Genomic DNA, 19588 nt, shown 5'->3' with positions numbered 1-19588 from the left:
TTTTGTAAGGAGCCTTCTCTGGCTCTTTTTCTTTACAGCAGCTCGTATTACTCAGGGTATTAAGTGCCACATACACTGTACCTCTTCCAATCCATTCTCCGATCATTTGAGTTTACTTTCCATTCCAATCGCTACCTGAATTGAACTGGGTAGCATCAGTCTCTGAGATGTCTCTCCCTGTAATTGCATGACTTGTCTTTCCACAGAGTGGTGCAGCACCTTGTGGCTTAGTGCCACTGTAGTTGTTTGAAAGGCATAAGGTGCTGGCTTGCACCAACCCCCACCCAGGTGCCACAGTGTGTAAATGCAAAGATTAATTTCAAGTTTCTTGAGAGCTGTAAGGAGTGTCACTACTTACACAAACTGTCCCATAACCACAGAATCTAAACTGCTCTCCTGCAGCATTGCACTGGGCAAGATGCTATTTGCTCTGTCTTTGCTCACACAGTCTTTGTCCCACTGGTCACAGCAGCCAAAAAAGCCAAATAAAAAGATAGGAAAACAATGGATATTTGTGTTTGCAAGCATGTGCAGTATATGCTGTTGTGTGCCTACCTAATACAGATGTGTTCAGTCATGATTTCTTATTTAAGTTGCAGGGCAGTTTTTACTCAGTAGCATTAGATCTTATAACCATATACTGTACGCATGTTTGTGATGGATTTGACAGGAGCTCTAACAGTGTATCTAAGTGTACAAAGGGAAGATGCCATCTTGACCTCTGAGGTTGGAACCCTTTCTTAGCTACTGCAAGGAGCAGGAGATATTGTAAATGCAATGCATTCTAATGGAAATGAGAGCAGGGGGACTGTTAATGCAGTTCAGACATCTGAAGACATCTATATATATGCTGAATACATCTTAGAGAAATGCAAACTGTGCTAATCCATTTGGACCTGTAGTGGCTGCTTATTAGATTACTGCTTAAATGTCATGTTTATCAGGTTCAGTGATGTAAATGGAGAGCATTAAATGTATCCTTTAAGGACAGCAAGAGGTAGGAAGCGAGCTCTCCCTGGCTAACACAGAGCTCGTGTTGAGTTTGGAACAGAATTTGTGGCAAATTTAATCCAATACACTTCTTTCCTGGCCCACAAGCCTGAGAATGTGGGTGGTTTACATTAAACTAAATGAATATTTGGTGCTACAGTCAGCCGAGAAAGTATTTGGACAATGAAATAATGTTTGATTTTATGGCACCATTCTCTGTCTACTTCGGCTGTTCAACAAGATGATGCTAATAAGGTTAGTTGGTTTTAATTTTAGAGTATCTTCAGATTCAAATTAATATTCAATGAAGCGCGTGTTCTTTTCTTTTTATTTTACTGTTAGAGCCATTATGTGAATGTGGTGCCTGGAGACACAAGTGCCTCTCCATGAACAAGGGGCTTGTTGTGAACAGAGGCCAGCAGCGCTGAAGCACCGCTCACCTGTTCAGCCCGACAGCCAACTCAGCTCTGCTTTGCCCTGCCAAGCTACACCACAACCAGCTGGTGGCAATCTTCAATTACAACACCTGAGCCGCATTAACTCGTCTGCCTCGACCCTGAAAGCCAGCAGGTGCGCGAGGGAGAGGTGCAGGGGCTCACCGGTATCTGTGGACAACGTTTGGCTCATGTCAGAGGAATGAACAGCTGTTTTATTAAGCTACTGTAGTCATGTTGTCTTCATGTGGAAGCTGGAGATTTGTACCGAACAATGGAGCCACTTACTCCGCTGAAGTTCCAGCTTGTCAGTGCAGCCAATATCGTAACAGATGTTCCTGCCCAAATAATTTCACTTCAGTAATTTCTTTTAAGCTTTTTGATGTTGCAGCAACAACTAATGGCACAGCTCCATATGCACAAACGAGCTACGTAAGAAGATGGTGGTTCTATATCATCAGGCAGCTTTGGTATCATGCAAAGTGATCATGTTGGGCCCGTTTGCATAGGCAGAAACTCACCGAGATGAGCAGTCTCCTCTTCTATATCACACAGCGCTTTCAACTAGCATGAAGTCAAAGATGAATTCCCTCCGGGGTTCTCTAAGAGGCAGCACACCTGAGAGAGAAAAAAAATAAGATGTTCGGTTTCACAGCTAAGTAATTACACAAGAAGCCTTCTGACCTCTTATCTGACTAGTTATTTTTGACATGATGAAATGTTGCCACTGTGTACTGGGAAGATGTGCCTTTTTTTTTATATCGATGTCCTTGATTAAAGTAAACCCACGCTGCTTTAACCTCACAGTCATTTTGACTTGCCCTTTAAAACAAATCATTCTAGCAAACTAAAATTCAGTCTGAGCGTTGTGGCACCATCAAGTCCTCGATCTTGGTGGCAGCATGCCTCATTGTTTGAATTAATTCTCAAACACTCTCAGCAAGTGGCTCTATTTAGACAAAGATTTAGTACAGTGATGATATTAGGCGGCAAATTTATGTTGCAGTGTTTTTCATTGAGTGACAGCCAGTGACAATGCTGCGGACTGCCAAAAGGTTTACATTTATATATATATCTGCCTCCTGTTTTGTGATTGATAGAGTTAGTTTATCTTTAGCTACAGTTGCTCAAAATCCCCACATGACAGAAACAACCCAAAGATGGGTTGAATGAACTGTCTTTAAGATAGATATTGAGTCTGTTTGAGGGCTTGTCGCTCGATTACAAAAGGTCTGTCAATGCAAATGGATAGCTTGTAGGTAATTCAGTAATGACTGCGAGTGTGCTCAGGTGGGAGGTAATAGAGTGTTAAATGAGTGATGCAAAGCTTCACGGGCTCAGCTGAGTAGGGGAGAGGTAGCACTGGCTGCTTGAAGCGGTGGCTGATACGAATACAGTATGTGTGAGTTTTCTCTCTGGTTTTAGTCCATCTCAGATGAACTGAGGGGGCGAGATTCAATTAGTGATGACGCTATACATGAAACATGCTAAAGTGCACCTCTCAAGAGCAGTCGTTCATTTAAAGTAAATGTAGTGTGATGATGACTCACTTAAATTTACTTCATCAGTTTTATTCAGCAATAACATCCTCAGTTAATCAAAGTGAAAACGCTGGGCAGTAACAGAAAGTGCTGAGTGTGATCAGACTTAAGGACTTGTGACTGTCATTTGTTCCACCTATATTTCTGTTATCAATCATCTATATAGAAACGGCCTTGAACGGATGAGCACAAAGGATGCTCTGTGTGTGTCTCCCTCTCAAGCACTTGAAATAGTGGTGCTCACACAGGGATGCAGATTTAAATTGATCACTCAGGCATTTTTTTTCCCTTTTTCCCCTCCTGTGAACTAACCGTGACAATGTCTGGAACATTGTTTTGCTTATTTGAGCGTAGAGGCTTGAAAAAGAATCACTAGTAACAAGGTAGCATCTGATCCGTGTTACATTCGTATTCAAGGTACTAAAAGACATTTTTGAAGTCACTCATCAATATAGCAACCATAGTGCAAGCTTTTAGAGCCATAGCTCCCAGGTGCATGGTTTATTATATAGTGAGCAGATGTAGCTTGAAGAAGCATTGCTATTTGAAAGTATTTAATTGGAGACTGCATTTCAAGACAGCCAGCCCTGCCGCTGGTTTTATTCTAATTGCCAGCAGCAACGCACTTAATGAAGCGAGTGGTGAAGAGTGTGGGTAAAAGAGTGAGAGTGACCAGGTTTCCAAGGCAACAGCAGCGGTAGCCGAGTAGTGTTTTCATCTTGAGGAAAAAGGCTACAAGAGAGTAGTGTTTCCCTGCAGTGCCTCTTGCAGCTCTAAAATGAATATCTATACAGTCATAGATATATTTGTGACAATGTTGCAGAGCTGAAAAATGCATGCAAAACTGTAAAGTAAGGTCTCTACAATCCACCAGAGGAACAATTTTCCTCCAAACCTCAGGATTAGTGTTTAGGCCACTATTGAAGTACATAGTGCAGCAGTTCACCAGGGAGAGAGCTATAAAAGCTTTCTGTCTTCAGGTTTGAACAAAGAAATGAGCTAGTCATTTTTTTACACTGCTCTCTTAGAGATATATATCAGTGCAGTTTTTTGGATGGCTGAAGTGTCCATTTGCACCATTTCAACCACCAATGCTCACAGTGGATCATCATTACCCCTGTAGTACAGTACTGCAAAATGACTCAAGCCCCGTGGCCCCAGAAAAGTATTGGATATCAGTTCTAGGGGGGTTTTGGTGCATTTCAGCCTCAGGTTGTGTTCAGGTATGGGTATTTTCAAATATCATTAATGAAGAAGTTGTTTTTTTTTTCTTTTTTGCCAATGGTCTGCATCCATGTGTGTGTTGTGTTTCAAGTAGGATACATTATGCCCAGCAGGGAAAGAGAACGACGGGTAGAGCATAACCGATGTGTTGCATTAGCCTAACTGTCAGTAATGGATGCAGTGAGGCAAAAGAAACTTGCCAAAAGGGAGAGTCTTGAAATTCCCAGTGATTCAGAGAAGGATTCATCACCATAAAAACATTATGATCTTATATTTATCCAAGATTATGCGTACATAGATGCATGCATCCAGAACTGTCAAGAGTTAAGACATGCCGGGATCTGGTAAGTATTGGGAAAAGGCAATTAGCAAGAGCTTGACTAACAATATCTCAGACATAAGCCGTAACTGCTGGTATGTCAGTGTGCTCCTAAATTAAGTGTGAAACTGAGATCAGTATATTTATATTCTGTCTATACAAAATATTATAATAAATTTACACCTTTTTAATTATGTTAGGTCTCATTACTGTAATTTGAACGTGCAATAGTGTATGTATGTATGTATGTAATGTTGTATTAGTCAACAAAAGTTTTGTTTGAGTTATTTATAGGCAGTGGGGGATTCTCATCACTGATCAGACCAGAATGTGATATTTTTGATGCATGCAAGACTTTTCATTAAATCTGAAATTAGTTTGTCCTTTTTTCAATTTCATTTTAATTCACTGATGAAAGAGTTTATTAATTTTATCGTAGTTCTTTTCATCATAAAAAAGGTCAACAAATGTTCGAAAAGTAATATTAGTGTTTGGACATTTTAAACTACTTGGATGAGATTATCACTGTTAAGGTTGGGTAACTGTAACATTTAAGGTTAGGCAATGACTACAGACTTATTCTTCGACCAAATATGCTAGAAATGTAGTTAATACAACTAATCTGCAATAGCAAATAAGTTCTCTTTGAGAACTTTCTGGCTGGATTACATTCAGAGTTAATGTTTTTTTTGTTTTGTTTTTAATGAATGAAGCATCACATTTATTAAAGCCTCCAGATTCCCCACAAGGCTGTTTTTTTGTTTTTGTTTGGTAAGTCCAAGTGATAAAATCAAAAACTTATTATGTCAATAACTTGTCATGTGGCCAAAGGACATCCACTTCTATGCCTTCTGTGACTCTTCCAGTCTGTGTCTCTGTTGCAACCTGCTGATGACACTCTGTGACACTCAGGGGCAACTTCCCTCTGAGGACATCCCGTTTGAAGCCTCGCAATGGCCAGGTGCTGCTGATCGATTGTTAGGTGTCGTCTTGGTCTTGTCATGTCAAAATGTGAACAGCATGTTGAACAGGCCTTTTTAAATACAAATTGTCATTGAATCAGAACATTTGGTGGTCGATTCATGGATCAGACACTTGTTATTTTTGCAGGAAATCACCTTGTTAGAGAACAGCATGTCATGTGATAAGTACTGGAACATTGAACAGTTGGACATGTGCATTCAAAAGTTTAGAGAAGGTCAAATTAAGTAAACCTGTAAAGCTTACAGTGGATTTAGCAGGGCTCTATGTTGCAACATATACGTTGCATATGCTATGTGAAATCATGTCTGTGCTAAGAATTAATTTGCCCTGTAGCATGGGTGCTATGGGCAGATTTTCGAGTCAACCCTGTAACATTAGCCTAAATAACGCTTACATAACGTTGCCTACTGTTTAGCCAAAAAGCTTGTTTGGAAAAAAAAAGTCCTTCTGTGTAGAACAATGGTACTACGGCTATCCTTTCTGGTAGTTGCAGTCAACTGTGTTAATTAATGATTAATGTTATACTATGCAGGGCTATACAGTGCAACATATATGTCGCATGTGCTATGAAAAAAATGTCCGTGCCATGAATTAATTATAAGTAGCACGTGCGACAGCTTTGCGAGTCACTTGTGTGTGTTTTTTACTCTAAATGGAGTCCGTGATTGAAGTAAAGGCACATGGGCACGCTCTCCCCCTGGTAGTTGTAGCCTGCCGTGGTAGTGTCCTATGACAGTCAGGGTTCGCCCCATAGCGTATTTGAGGATTAAATAGTGCGTCCCGTTTTAAACCAGTACAGGACGGGTTTGACCCGTGATTCCCAGTTGTATTGAATGCAGCATCATCCCCATAGCATTCTGTCCATGATCGGATAAAACACGCTGTTTGTGCGAGTGAGTTTTTTTCTTTTCTTTCATAGATGAGAGTGGGACAATCTGACAGTGTCAGTGACAGTGACTATCAAACTAGTTGTAAACTACTGGTGTTTCCGCAACCGTGAGTGTTTCATGTGGCCAAAGATGCTCTACTGTATATACTGTCTTTGATGTGGCGGATGGTGACCTGTCGGATGGATGGCAGCCTCAGGAGGACAAAGTTCTCCATTCACTAAAAGCCTGTGATGAAGTGTAGCCTATAGGTAAATTGCATCCTACAACAGTAGTTTATAATTAAAAAATGCTTTAATAGACGTAACTTACCAATAATAATTATAGTTTTTTTTATTAACAATTTCTCTTTCTGCTCCTATAAGTATATCAGAGTGGACTATACATTTCACTGTGCATATTGCTGCCCTCATACTAATGGTTTGTACAGATTTTATTCAAATCTCCCATGTTCCTCCTGAAGCCTTGTTGGTCTCTGACACATTTTAGCTCTGACAATATGACGACTACAGAAGCCTGCAGAGTTGTGGTAGAAAGGGAATGAACACAGCTGTTAACATGGATTTCCATTGCTATAGGATTGTATTATTTAAAAGTTGGACATTGGCTTATTTCTAATGTCCATCAGCAACAAAGCACTAAGTGTCAGTCTTTTGTGTGCATAGCATATATTTCCTTTTCCAGTGTGTTTTTGTTCACTAAATCCACTACTTATTGTTTTTAGAGGTGGTAACGCCACCCTGTAGCACCAGTGCTATATGTGCTCAAAAAGTTAACATACAGCTCTGTTTAGGTGCATTCTGTAATTTCATCAGAAAGCCTAATATCCCTAACTTTTAATGAGAAGTGTATGTTCTTCAGTCACCTGCAGAGTGTTATACAGTGTAGTTATGAACAGAGGCTGTGGGAGACAAGGTTTTGCCCTTGTTTGCTGCTTTGCCACTGCACATAAACTTTGGCTTCTAAATGCTGTTGGAACAAACAATAAATGCTTCTCTTTATTTGGAAAGGAGCTAAGTGCGAAGGCAGATGGTCTATTATTATGAGATATTATAGTTTCATGTGCTGTCATGTGTCACAGCCAGCTGCAATTTGCTTTATTTTCATTATAGATGTGACATACTGGAAGAGGAATTGGTAATTATCTAGCTTAGTTTATATAAGCTACTTGCTCCTATGGTGTGAGGTTTATTCTGGTACATCACACATTAGAGATGTTTCTTTAAATTCTGCCTGAGATCAAACTCATGGGTATATGGACTCTGATTTATTTTGATTCAGACCTCTATGCTTAGTTTCTTTTTTGGATTTATTGAAATGTCTCAGTTTTGATATTCACGCTTTTTTAACTTTAAAACAAGCTTACATGATATGGCAGTTGATGCCAGCCTGCAACAGTGTAAAAAAGGATATGATTCTGTAACTGCTCATGAGATATGTATGGAGTTATTGACTCAATTTAACATCTTCAATTTATCATTTTCCCAGCTTCATCTTTATTGCACTGTCAATTACCACATGGTCTTGGGTCTCTCTCTCTCTCCCAATTCTAGGTGACTCCCCTGAATAGCAAAACATTTCCATGAGTCAAAAAGCAGATAATAACCATAATACTGAGACAGCACATCCCTCAAGTAAGAGGGTATCCAGCAGAACATAGACACATTAATAATTGATAGATAGAAAGCCAGCAGTACACGGCAATTCTGAGAAGGCCAGTGCCTGCCACAGGAGAAATTTCCAGCAGCAAATAGGTCTTGAAGGTGCCAGTTATGTCATCTTTCACTACAACAGTGAATTGAAATGCCGAGCAAATCTAATAGACTAATATATTACAAAATGGAGCCCCTTACCCCGAGTTAAAATTCAGTGGAGACCAGAAATACTGTAATACCTTAGTAACAATTTGAGCTGTGTGACTAAGATCACAAAATATCTATGAAAAAAAAACCCTTCCTTCGGTCAAAAGCTAAAAAAGGCAAAGATATTGTGATTGCAACAGTTCGGCTTTTGAGCAAGTGGTTCAACACTTAGCTACAGCTCTGGGTTTGTACAGTACAAGATAGAGAACATCATCCCCAGTCTATTGTCTATCTACTTGTATGTCTGCTTCAATCGTTGCAGTAGCTGAGGTTCAGTGCATAGCAAGCTAGTTGCCCCATGTCCACCTTTAAGGTTACATGTTATTGATCATATTGGCTTCCTCTCACTCGCTAGGAAGTAGAGTAGGCTAAAATTAGCAACAGGATAAGTGTGGCATCACAGTGGATGAAGTCAGTTAAGTTACTCATGCAAGTTCCCCTTGCAGGGAGCATTGGAGAGATAGAGTGGCATCTACTCGACCTTGGAGAACTCTTCCACCCTGCTGTTTGGTGTTATAAAGTGAATTGCCTTTTCAAATTAGAAGTGCATTTGTGTGAGTTACACACACACACGCACACACACACAAAAGGAATTTGTTTATGGTACACCTGTGTAGTCTAATGCAAAGCAAAAGTCCTGGCATTTTTAGTGACTCTGTAAGGAGTAAAAAGTCCTCCAGTGCAAATCCTCCATGTTGAAATATTTTGTGTGGGGTGGAAATTGTCTTCCACAGATATATTGTTGCTGCCTCCCTGTGCAATGGTCCTCAAGACACTCACAATAAGGAGTGTCTAGAAGCTATCAACTGAATCCCTCTCAAGCTGTTAGCTATTAAGACACAGCTATTGCTTGCCTTAACATGAGTTAAGAAGGTCAGAGACCTTCGATCTATTGGACCATCCAAGTCAAAAACTCATCAGACAGGACTGAAGCTGCGCTGTGCTGAGAAACAACCATCCATAAAAAAGCATGAAGAGTTATCTCTGGTCCTGGCTGGTCCACTCGGAAGCTTTTCTCATCCTCCATCTCACAGGGAGAAAAAGTACATTGCAATAAGGCCCAGTGGCCACCATAGCATGTTATGAGCAACAGGTGCACCACAGAGCACAGAAGCTCTTTGTATGCTGTGCTGTCATAGGGGCTGCTAAAGGGGATGGGTGTTTGCATTTCACAGGCCTGTATGGAGGAGGTTGTGGTCGACTCCTTCAATTTATACATCCACAGAATCAGGGTCTCTCTAAAGGCCTGTTTTTTTCTTTATTTCAAGTGACTGATGAGTAGTGAGCCGTTCTCCATTTAGCTATTCTCCTCTGTGCAATGTTCTTATCAACACTTGTTCCTTTGCCTCATCCTGTTCTGAGAACTGGCAGGAGCAAGAGGCCAGAAAAAAAAAAACACATAACCAAGCACATGCATTGGATTCTCCTGAGACCTGGGGTATGTAATGGTCTGCACTGTATGTGTAGATGAGTATTCACGTCTTTCAGGCCCTGGCAGTGGGTGTATGTAGGCTGTGTTGGTAAATATCCTGCATCTCACAGTGAACAGTTATGAACCACGATTACATCCTGATGGGCAAACATTGAATACAGGGGGTCGCTAACCTCATATACAGTCAACAGAGGTCAGATGTGATGATAGCAAACAAGTGATATGAGCAGTTGTCTGCCTCTGAACTGTACATTATTGAATCTATTGTCAAACAGAGTGTGATACTGTACTTTGTCTTTTGTAAAGAAAATAAGACATACTTAACACCTGCGAGATCCAATTAAATGTGATGAGATATTTTTGTGAAGCCGTTTTATGCCCAGAGTCTGACAGTGCTCCCTGAGATAATGTAAGAAAAGCAAGCATAATGATTATTTACTACACAGAAATCTTCATACAACAATGCCATACATTGAGTGAAGCCTAAGCCATAATGCACACTGCCAGCTATGACAGAGGATGATGCGCCTAATAAGTGTAGATTAACAGGCTTATTCAGGGGAGATTGTTGCTTTTTATCTATTTCCAGAAGAGTTAATACCTCCAGTTCTGTTGGCCAGTGCAGTTGCTCAGCAATCTCTAAGTGCCCATAGCACATGTTTGATCTTTGAAGTAAATATAATATAAGTACAGTAGGCTGGTCCACTGTGGTGAAAGGCACTTACAAATGTCAAAGTGCCTCCTCTCCTGCACTGCTGAATTATCTGCTTTGGGCCTTGGTGTTATGGATGTGGAGGTGGTAGGGGTGGCAACGTCAGTCAGTCGGTCCACACTTAAATAACTCAACAGCTTTTAGTTGACCACGATATTTATGTTGTGTTCACCTTGGTGACCCATGACATCTCCTCCTGCTCCACCAGCAGGTTGACTTTGATGCTTTCAGAATAAAATGTCCTGACAAGGGGTTACTGAATGAATTATCATTCAGCTTCGTTAAGATATTAACAATGTGGCTTCTGATCAAGCACCATCAGGAAATTACAATTGAAGATATTTAGTAATAAACAATTGTAAGTTATTTACTGACATTATATTAAAGTTTATGACTTTAACCCATCAGCCTCAGTTTTATAACTCATTTTATGTGCTAATTAGAAAATATAATATTAGTATGTTAACAGGATAACAATTATCATGCAGTGGTAGGCCTACACATTGGTGATGGGCTTTGCACAGCTCCACTACTTCCTGAACTTAATGCTGCTCCTTTGTTTCCTGTCTTACATTATTGGACAAACTGATTAATCCAGGTGTGTCTGACCATTGTGACTACTCAGACACACCTGGATTAATCAGTTTGTCCAATAATGTAAAACAGGAAACGAAGGAGCAGCATTAAGTTCAGGATGTAGTGGAGCTGTGCATAGAGCCCATTGAACCAAACAGGAATGACAACCAGTGCCACTGCCATATAACAAATACTTATAGCCTAAATAGGCATCATCAATACAAAAACAATAATGTATTTCATTAGTGTTGCCCAAGCTTTGCATCTTTGATACACTATTTAAGATGATGAATGTGACATTTGAAGTTTACAGGCAGGTGGCTTAATATTTCTCTGGGTTAGACTCACCATCCATTACTGAAAACGTTTCCATATCTGGATTCTCTGAAATCTTCTCAAACCACTGAATCATCCTTGGTTGGTGACAAAATCTCCCTTCAACGACTCTCCAACTGACCTAGAAAGAATGTCAAAATAAAATTACTCTCTTGCTAATTTATGAACATTCTTAATCACACTTTTAAGATCATTAATTAAACTCAATGTTCCAGTTCAAAATACTGTTTCAAAATTGAACTTTCATCCAAAATCAGTGACTGAACAATTGTGTTGTTGTTTTAGTGCGCAACGTACAGCTGCCGATACGAGCAGTTTTTTTAACTCGGCTGCAGGGGGTGCACCTACAGTGTATGTGTTCCCACACGCACGACTCCCCCCCCCCCATCAACCAATCTGCGGACCACTTGCGTGCCAATCGGTCAAGAGCAATCAGATCACGGATCAGCATCAATCCATTGCACCACTAATTGGAACACCTTTCTTACTTTGTCAAATTCTCATTAATAGCCTAACAGGATTTCCCACAGAGTACTACGTGCCTGGTGAGCCGCCAAGCCTTACTTGACCTCCCACCAGGTTAAGCATTGTGTATTTTTTTTTAAATAGTTTTTTTTTTTTTACTTCTGCAGACAACTTTTGGTCAACACAAAGGGTCTGAGGTTAGGTGTCGTTTCTATCAGCTGAAGCAACCCCCAAAACCCCTGCCAACTGTCATGAGACGCCAACTTCAAAAAGGCTAAAAAACTTTGGAGACTTTCTTTTTTCAAAGTCTGACAAACACTGGAGAAATTGAACCCGCTGGTTCACCAATTAAACGAGAGGAATGCACCGAGTCGACCTTGTTACCGTTAGCCGAGCCACAGCTCGATGAGGCACAGCCAGCTAGCATAGCTATTAGCACTTCCTCCCCTGCAGTGTCAGAGCAGCCAACTTCTACTTCTGCGAGCCGAGATGGTACCTCACATGTTTGCTTTCACTCTGGTCCAAAGCCGCACAACTGGCAGTGTCATGTTTCCATGACAACTGAATGGAAAAAGACACATAGATCATGTTTACCATGACTCCCTATTTTAAAAATTAAACTCTGGTCGCATACTCACAAACGAACCACACCGAAGTTCAACTGTAATGTTCACACTGACCCATACGCACTTGGGCCCAAAGTTCAACTGGGGCGACCAAAACAACATTGCCTGTGTGAAAACGCCAAGTTCCATACAGGCAAGGTGTCCTAAATGCGCATTGGGTCATCGCACCAGCATTGATATGGCAGCACACAGAAGCAAAAGTAAATGTCACATTGTTTTAAATGTAAATATGTTCGAATTAATTTATTTTGAAATATCCAAATAGTTAGCATGCAATGTGTTTTCATGTTTCAGTGATTAAGCATGAGGCAGTAATTATTGGTTTGAAATGCCTTTATTGGCTTCTGAAACCACCATTATGTAGCCTTGTTGGATCTTGCCAAGCTACCGGCTGTGATTACTTCTCCAAATGTCAAGAAGAAAATGATTAAAACATATTTTGTGGTGTTGACAAAGTTTTAAAAATACTATCAAAAATGTTGTGTTATACTAGCTACTACTTTTTTTTAGATTCACTACTTTTTTTTTTAGATTCACAAGAGGCCAATAAGAGGTCCCATAAAATCATTGATTAGATATTGTAGTTCCTGGCAAGGCATTAGGGAATCACACCTTCTAAATTCTACTAGGCCTAAATCTGTCAGGTCCTGTCACATAAAACATGCTTGGTCGCAGTGGGCCGGTCGGTGGGACACCCTGCCACCTGGCTAAACAAGTTTTCTGAGGGAAACCCTGTTCAAAGTATTCAACTCTAATGAACTGCAGAAATACTAGCATTAGCACTGGATTACTGGACTAAATAGGCTTTATGCACAGCTCCACTACTTCCTGAACTTTAGCCAGCTCCTTTATTTCCTGTCTTACATTATTGGACAAACTGATTAATCCAGGTGTGTCTGACCTTACATCAACGGTCAAACACACCTGGATTAGGATCAGTTTGTCCAATTGAGCCAGCAGAGAGCTACAGAAGTCAACACAAATAGCAAAATAATGCTTCAAACAACACACCATACAAGTCAGAAGATGTCTTGTTTCTCTAGTGTTTCTTAAACCCACTATCATACAAGATTTCAAAGTCATTAACACATTTTAAATTTGAGCAATTAGCGCTCCAGCAGCTAGCGCAACATTATTAGCATAGGCCCATTAGGTCTACACGAAAATTAGCATTTGGCCAACAGACATTGCTTGTGAGCGTTTTTTCTAGCATAGATAATGGCGTTCGATGGCGAAAATGTACGACACAGCTTACTACAACATCCAAGAGTTGGTAAAATGCAACTCACCGAGGAATGAATAGAGCCAGCCTAGAGGCCACGAAGAAGGCGGGTCAGACCTCCATCCCTCCCATGGAAACGCATGGTGGTCTGGTCTCTCTGCTTCTGCTGGTGCGCAGGTGCGTCAGCTTTTTTTTTTTTTTTGCAGGTGCGTCAGCTCACCTGTTCCTGTTGACCAGCATGACGTAGGCTACCAGTAGTCATTTGATTGGCTACCCTGCTTGTCAACAAGCTCTAATCTTTTGAAACAATTTTGAGACATATGAATTTATCAAATTTATCTTTTTTTTAAAAAAAGAACAAGGATATTTATTTAGAGCTTATTTTAAAATGTGAGTGTATTTATTTCAAGTGTATTTGCACATTTACACATTCTTTATGACTGATTAAATTGCTCTGGGCTACACTGTACTTTGCTTAAGACTTTTATTCTGACACCATATTCAGGCCACTTACTATTTTCTCAGCGATTGATTAATATTAAAAATCTATTTTTGGGTCTTTTTAAGTCTAAGAGATCAGGTCTGTTCCTCGGAGCTGCTAGCAAGGCTGCAGACGCTTTGCTGATCGTTCAATTAAAACACTGTCTTGAGATTTCTTTACTTGGATTTTGGAAGTGACCAGACCTTGACTGATACCTTATCTTATCTTGTAGTATTACAAATATGCGTTGGCTGGCATTATAATGATTATAGAGGACATATTTATACTCCAAATGAATTTAAATTAGACCTGTCTTCAAATGTCCCCTGAGGAGTAATAGGTGTAGTGGTGTGTGGTCTCTCATCATGTGAGAGAGAATATACAGCAGAGGCATATTAATAATGAGTTACTTGGATAATGTTTGTGAAACAGGCTGGAAACTCATCATCCTCATGTAACTGTAGTTCACAGATGATTAAATAATATGGTATCTGTGCAACGATGATTAAGTCAGTTAACATCACAGTTTATGTGCTAATGATCAAACAGAGAAGAGATGCACAATGTGAACATTCAGTCATAGAAAGAGTTCCCCTTTCACTGAATGCTTTCAATGATGGCTCATTGTCCATTAAAAAAATCTTTCCTCTCTGTCTTTAAGAAAAGGCACTTAGACATCTCAGAATTAACATCACAAGACAGACTCCCTGTCGGCGGCAGCGTGCACTAAATGTGCAGCAACGGGCAGCTCATCAGCGCTTTAAAGAAATGTTCCGTATCAGCTTAAGTGCATGGTGGGGACCATGTACTTCTGGCTCATTGTTTTCTAGTTGAAGTGGTGAGCACAGGTCCTGGGACTCTCGCACTTGAAGCCCTGGAACTCTTCCCTCTCAACATTCTGGAGCCTCCTGACTTAGAAATGAAGCTCTGTTCCCCACATGACAAGAATACTAGTTCTTCTTAATGAGCCTTGGTCCTAGAGTGAAACACATTTTACACAATGTAGCTCCAAGGCTGCAAAGCCTCTTATAAAAATGTAACAACCAAAACCTTGTTTAACACTCAAAAGCGATGAATAATAATAGAAAACAAAGAAAACACTGACAGCATTCATTTTTTCCCTGCAGTGATTTTATTACAAAGTTCATGAGGACTTACAGTATTACAAGAGAATTTGTCAACATGCGAAAACAGAACAAAGCAGAACACAGGAGTTTAACAAACTGGTAAGATAAGACAATCCACTGTTCACGATAAACATAAAAACTGATTAAGTCCTCAGGAGGTGGGAGCCGGTGAATGACTACAGTGCAGGCATAGAACGGCCACATTCACACTGACTCAGCAAAGGTCAATCCAACCAAGGCAAGATGTGCACATCTCAAGAAAACATGTTACAATTTTTATATGCCATCGGCTTTTCTCAGAACTTTTAGAAAGCTTCACTTGTATGTACATAAAACTGTACAAAAACATGGCATCACAAGCATTTTATCCTATATAAATATACCAACAATTAGGATAACAACTAGATTCTCTCTTGCAAAGACATATTTTCAAGGCAATTGTCTTTGTTCTAGATGAACTGTGAAAAAGATGAAATGTTCAGTTAATTTCAGTTCGTTAGGGAGAGGGCTTTTTGAATATGAACCAGCACTGACATTTCATAAAGTAAAATAAAAGAAAAAAGAGTAAACAGTTTCTACCAATTATCTTTGGAATTCATGCTAAAATCATAGCCTGCCTGACAGCAGACATGGTTGTGGAGATCTATGTACACTACACCACCAACGGATTTCTTTATTTTTTCACACAACCAGTTTGCTAAGAGTCTTTGATCAGTAAGAAAAGAATCCCTTGCCAATTTCAGTACAGTAATTTGTCCATCTGTCCACATAAATGATCACCATACAATACACACTACAGAGAGGCAAAAGATACTAGTGAATCCAACATTAAATCAATGTTAAGTACAAATTAAACATTATTTAACATACTTTTGAGTGTATTTAGGTGCTTCATGATGTCCTCTTACTTAGATCAAGAAGAACCCTTCTGTGTTTGAGAGAGAAGTTCATTCAGCATGAGTTCAAAAGAAAGGTCAAACCTGGTGATATATTGTTCCAGGGCTGAGTAGCAGGAGGTCATTATTGGCTGGAGTGAGAGTCCGACTCATCACGAAAAGAGAGGGGAGGAGGGGGCAAGCTCAGCCTTGATTTTGTTTTTGCAGAGGGACTTCAATCAAACTCCTGTCATACAGTACCATTTGGTGCAACAACCAACCATCACGACTTATCTGCTAAGAGTTACCCCCATTAATTAATGCAGTGGTGATCAAAGAGACATATCTGAAGATACGTTCCAGATTCACTGACGCGATAAAGAGTACTCAGGCTGGAATCAGGTTAACCCCAGAGATAAATCTGGATGTGAAGCAGTTGTGAATCAGAATTAAGTCAAAGCATTTAAATAGATAAAGTTATGATTGAGGCTATGTGACATTGGTTTTATCACTCAGTGCTATCTTTCTCACTTGTCATTAATTCCAGGTCAGTGATCTTACCCGCTGCTTTCAGTTCATGAAGCGGCTATCCACAGCTCTGAGAGGGGTGCTCGGGGGAGCCGTGGGGGTTTAATCACAGTGTATCATGGCTGTTGTTTGAATTTTATTTCAGTCACTAAATGGCTTTGAAAACGGCATAATGTGCTTTCTCCCCCTCAAGGCAGGATAATCGCCCACCTTATTTAATCATGGCCATGTCCAGTAATTTCCATATGTTTTCAGTTTAATTATTCTAAATGCAGTTTTCAATGGCAGCATGATGAGGTAAGTGCTGATAAAAATACCCCCTTTAACTGATTGTGGCTCTGCGGGTGGATTTGCATTATCTGGTGGGTGCCTTGTCCTGGGGGTGTGCTCACACATGCCCTAGCTCAGGACTCATTACTCACCCTAATTAGGAAATGTCCATTTTCGGCTCTTGCACCCTTACTCAGAGACACAATCTCACTATGGAAATACTCTGCAGAGGTGAAAGGTATCTACAAATCGAATCAAATCAATGTATAAGTCAACAACACTGGCCAGCTCTATGATGTTGTAAGGCAGGCTAGTGTAGTCATCATTAACATCCAATTACCGACTAATATATAGTGTCCTTCACACATATCCTTCAGATTTGCTTGGAAAATCTTTGTAAAGATAAAGGAAGCCCACAGGCATGCCCTATTTTTTATTCTCTGTTCAATAGCCAGAGGAGGAAAAATGCCTAATAACTTATTAAGCATGTTGTCCTCAATACAAAGGAAATCATCATCAAATGGAGTTGCAGTAAATCATGCCCAACTCCTACTCTAAACCGATGTTTAGACTTTTTCCTGCATTTGCAGATATTATATTTATCAATGTTGTGAAGTTTTTATGTAAAACACATCATCTTATTGACAACAACTCTTGAGATTTCTTGAAACGCATCTTTTTGTTAGGTAGTTTCTATAAGTGCTTTGAGCATTGAATTCACCTCTGAAGAAGTACATATCTAGTGAGAGCTGACATTTTGAAAAACAAAGAAAGTACCCTGAATGTAGAGCACTCGTATAGTTTACATCAGCGTGATATCAACCTCCAAAAGTACTCCACCTCTCCAGTGGCTCTCAACACCGAAGTGCCTTTTCATGTAAATAATTTGTGCATTCATCAGATCTGCTGAAGTTCCTATAGATCAGGAGGGAAAAGGGCCGAGAGCTTCAGAGGAAAGCATCGTGTTACACGCAGAGCCTGTCTGATTGTCATAATAGAGAGAAGTGTTTTAAACTGGTACACTGGTATGATTTCATCAACACAGTGAGTCACAAGGTTTTATAAGAAAAGCCAATCATAATGTGTCTGGTGAGTACTCTGCGTTTGGTCATTGTGACTCCGGGGTTACTGTGGCCAAGTCAACCGTTTTCATGATGAACGATAGGTCACAGTGCTGAGAGTCAGTGGAACATAATGTCAGTTTAAATGTTGCCACACAGCTTTCTCCACCAGTGGCAGCGCTCTACAGGGAGCAGAGGTAAAGGCCATTCTACCATGATTAGGGGTCGAAGGTGTGTGTGATTGCGTGGAGCTGACAAATGCCTTCCACAATATCAAGCTCCACTTCTAGAGATGGTTTCAATCAAGTTTGAACAGCAGCAGCAAAGAAAAGCTTAAATATGCTAAAATTCTGAGGCAATTTTTTTTTCAGCTTATGCCAGACAAAAATATATGTAGAACACACCATTCAAATGTATTTACAGCACTGTACATTAAGATAAGACTGTTTCATTTGATTGTTAGTCAAAAGTCTAAAATCACCTTTTCATAGGGCCTGACTGGCTGTCTAGTAAATTATATCTAAAAATGGCACAAGAGCACTGATCACAACTTTCAAATTCAAGAGATCACTTCACAGAATGGGACTTGGCTAACTACAACAATAATTACTTACTACTAAAGTAGCAATTACCAATCTGCACTTCCTTTTGATCTGTTTGAATTTTATCCTTCAAGATTTCGTATAAATAAATCAGTGAGTGCTTCAATTAACTTTGTGGAATTCTCAATAAATATGCTAATAAATTAATAATTTAAGGAGGAAATGACAAAAACAAGTGTTCATGCCAGTGATTGAATGAGTCACAGCCTACTGTTAACGGGTATTGGCTTTAGTGTGTGGACGGCCTGTTTCTCTTTCCCAAGTGGGTGTAACTTTCCTCATTTGTGCACCAATCAGATGATGATAATTCTCACAGGTAAATTTCTCTTTTTGGAGTGTGGGCAGATGGGGAGGTGGGTGGGAACTCAGAGGCTACGCTCAGGGGCATCTCCTCCAAGGGGCAGTCCTGACTGGCGTCATGACCGCTGCTGGAATAGGCACTGCGGGAGGGCGGAAGGCGCGACCGGTGCTCCTCGCCACCCAGCCTGACGTTACCGTTTGCCAGGCGTCCCAGGCTCCCTCTCTCCTGGTAAGGCACGAAGGTGGAGAGTTTCGGGGGGTTCCTGGTCTTGCGTACGGGGGAGGGATGCCCGGGCATCCAGCAGGCGTCTGAGTGGCCCAATTCGCTGCACTCTGTTGTACAGTTTCCGGTCATTGCCACATCAGGGAGGGAGCGGATATCTGTGGGCAGGAGAGAGAAAACCACACCATCAGAGAGAGCTGCATAGTGAAATAAAGATCGGTGCAACATTCATAAAAGAAGAAGAAAAAGTCATAAAAAGGCATTTGTGAATAGAAATGGTGTCATCTGAAACACCCCATGAATCCACCCCCCTCCTTGAGGTCTTTGCAGCTGTTGCTAAGCAGTCAGCAGCAGTTGCTATGTAGCTGTTGCTATGCACTGTGTAATGAGCGCTTCTGTGTGTGTAGTCCACAAGCTGATGTGATACATTCAGGAGATAGCATGCTGTGTCTATGTCATTAAGAAGTATACAACAGCAGGTTGTCTGGTATTCTGTAATACAGTATATCAC

At 40.4% G+C, this 19588-nt stretch overlaps 1 protein-coding gene across 1 annotated transcript in view; it reads right to left on the bottom strand.

Moving 5' to 3' along the window:
• Positions 1–15200: 15200 nt before the first annotated feature.
• The window catches only part of pcdh1a (protocadherin 1a), an 87495-nt gene continuing 83107 nt past the window's right edge, over positions 15201–19588 (bottom strand). The window contains exon 5 of the mRNA XM_085797547.1: positions 15201–19235. Within this exon, the coding sequence (XP_085653673.1) occupies positions 18865–19235 (371 nt within the window). The 3' untranslated portion in view covers positions 15201–18864. The remainder of the gene's footprint in view (positions 19236–19588) is intronic.

This window comes from Trachurus japonicus, chromosome 14 (assembly GCF_045865225.1).
Source record: "Trachurus japonicus isolate A0001 chromosome 14, Traja_1.0".
Taxonomy (NCBI): domain Eukaryota; kingdom Metazoa; phylum Chordata; class Actinopteri; order Carangiformes; family Carangidae; genus Trachurus; species Trachurus japonicus.
Note: the sequence above shows the minus strand (reverse complement) of the source record. Positions and strands in the feature narration are given on the sequence as shown.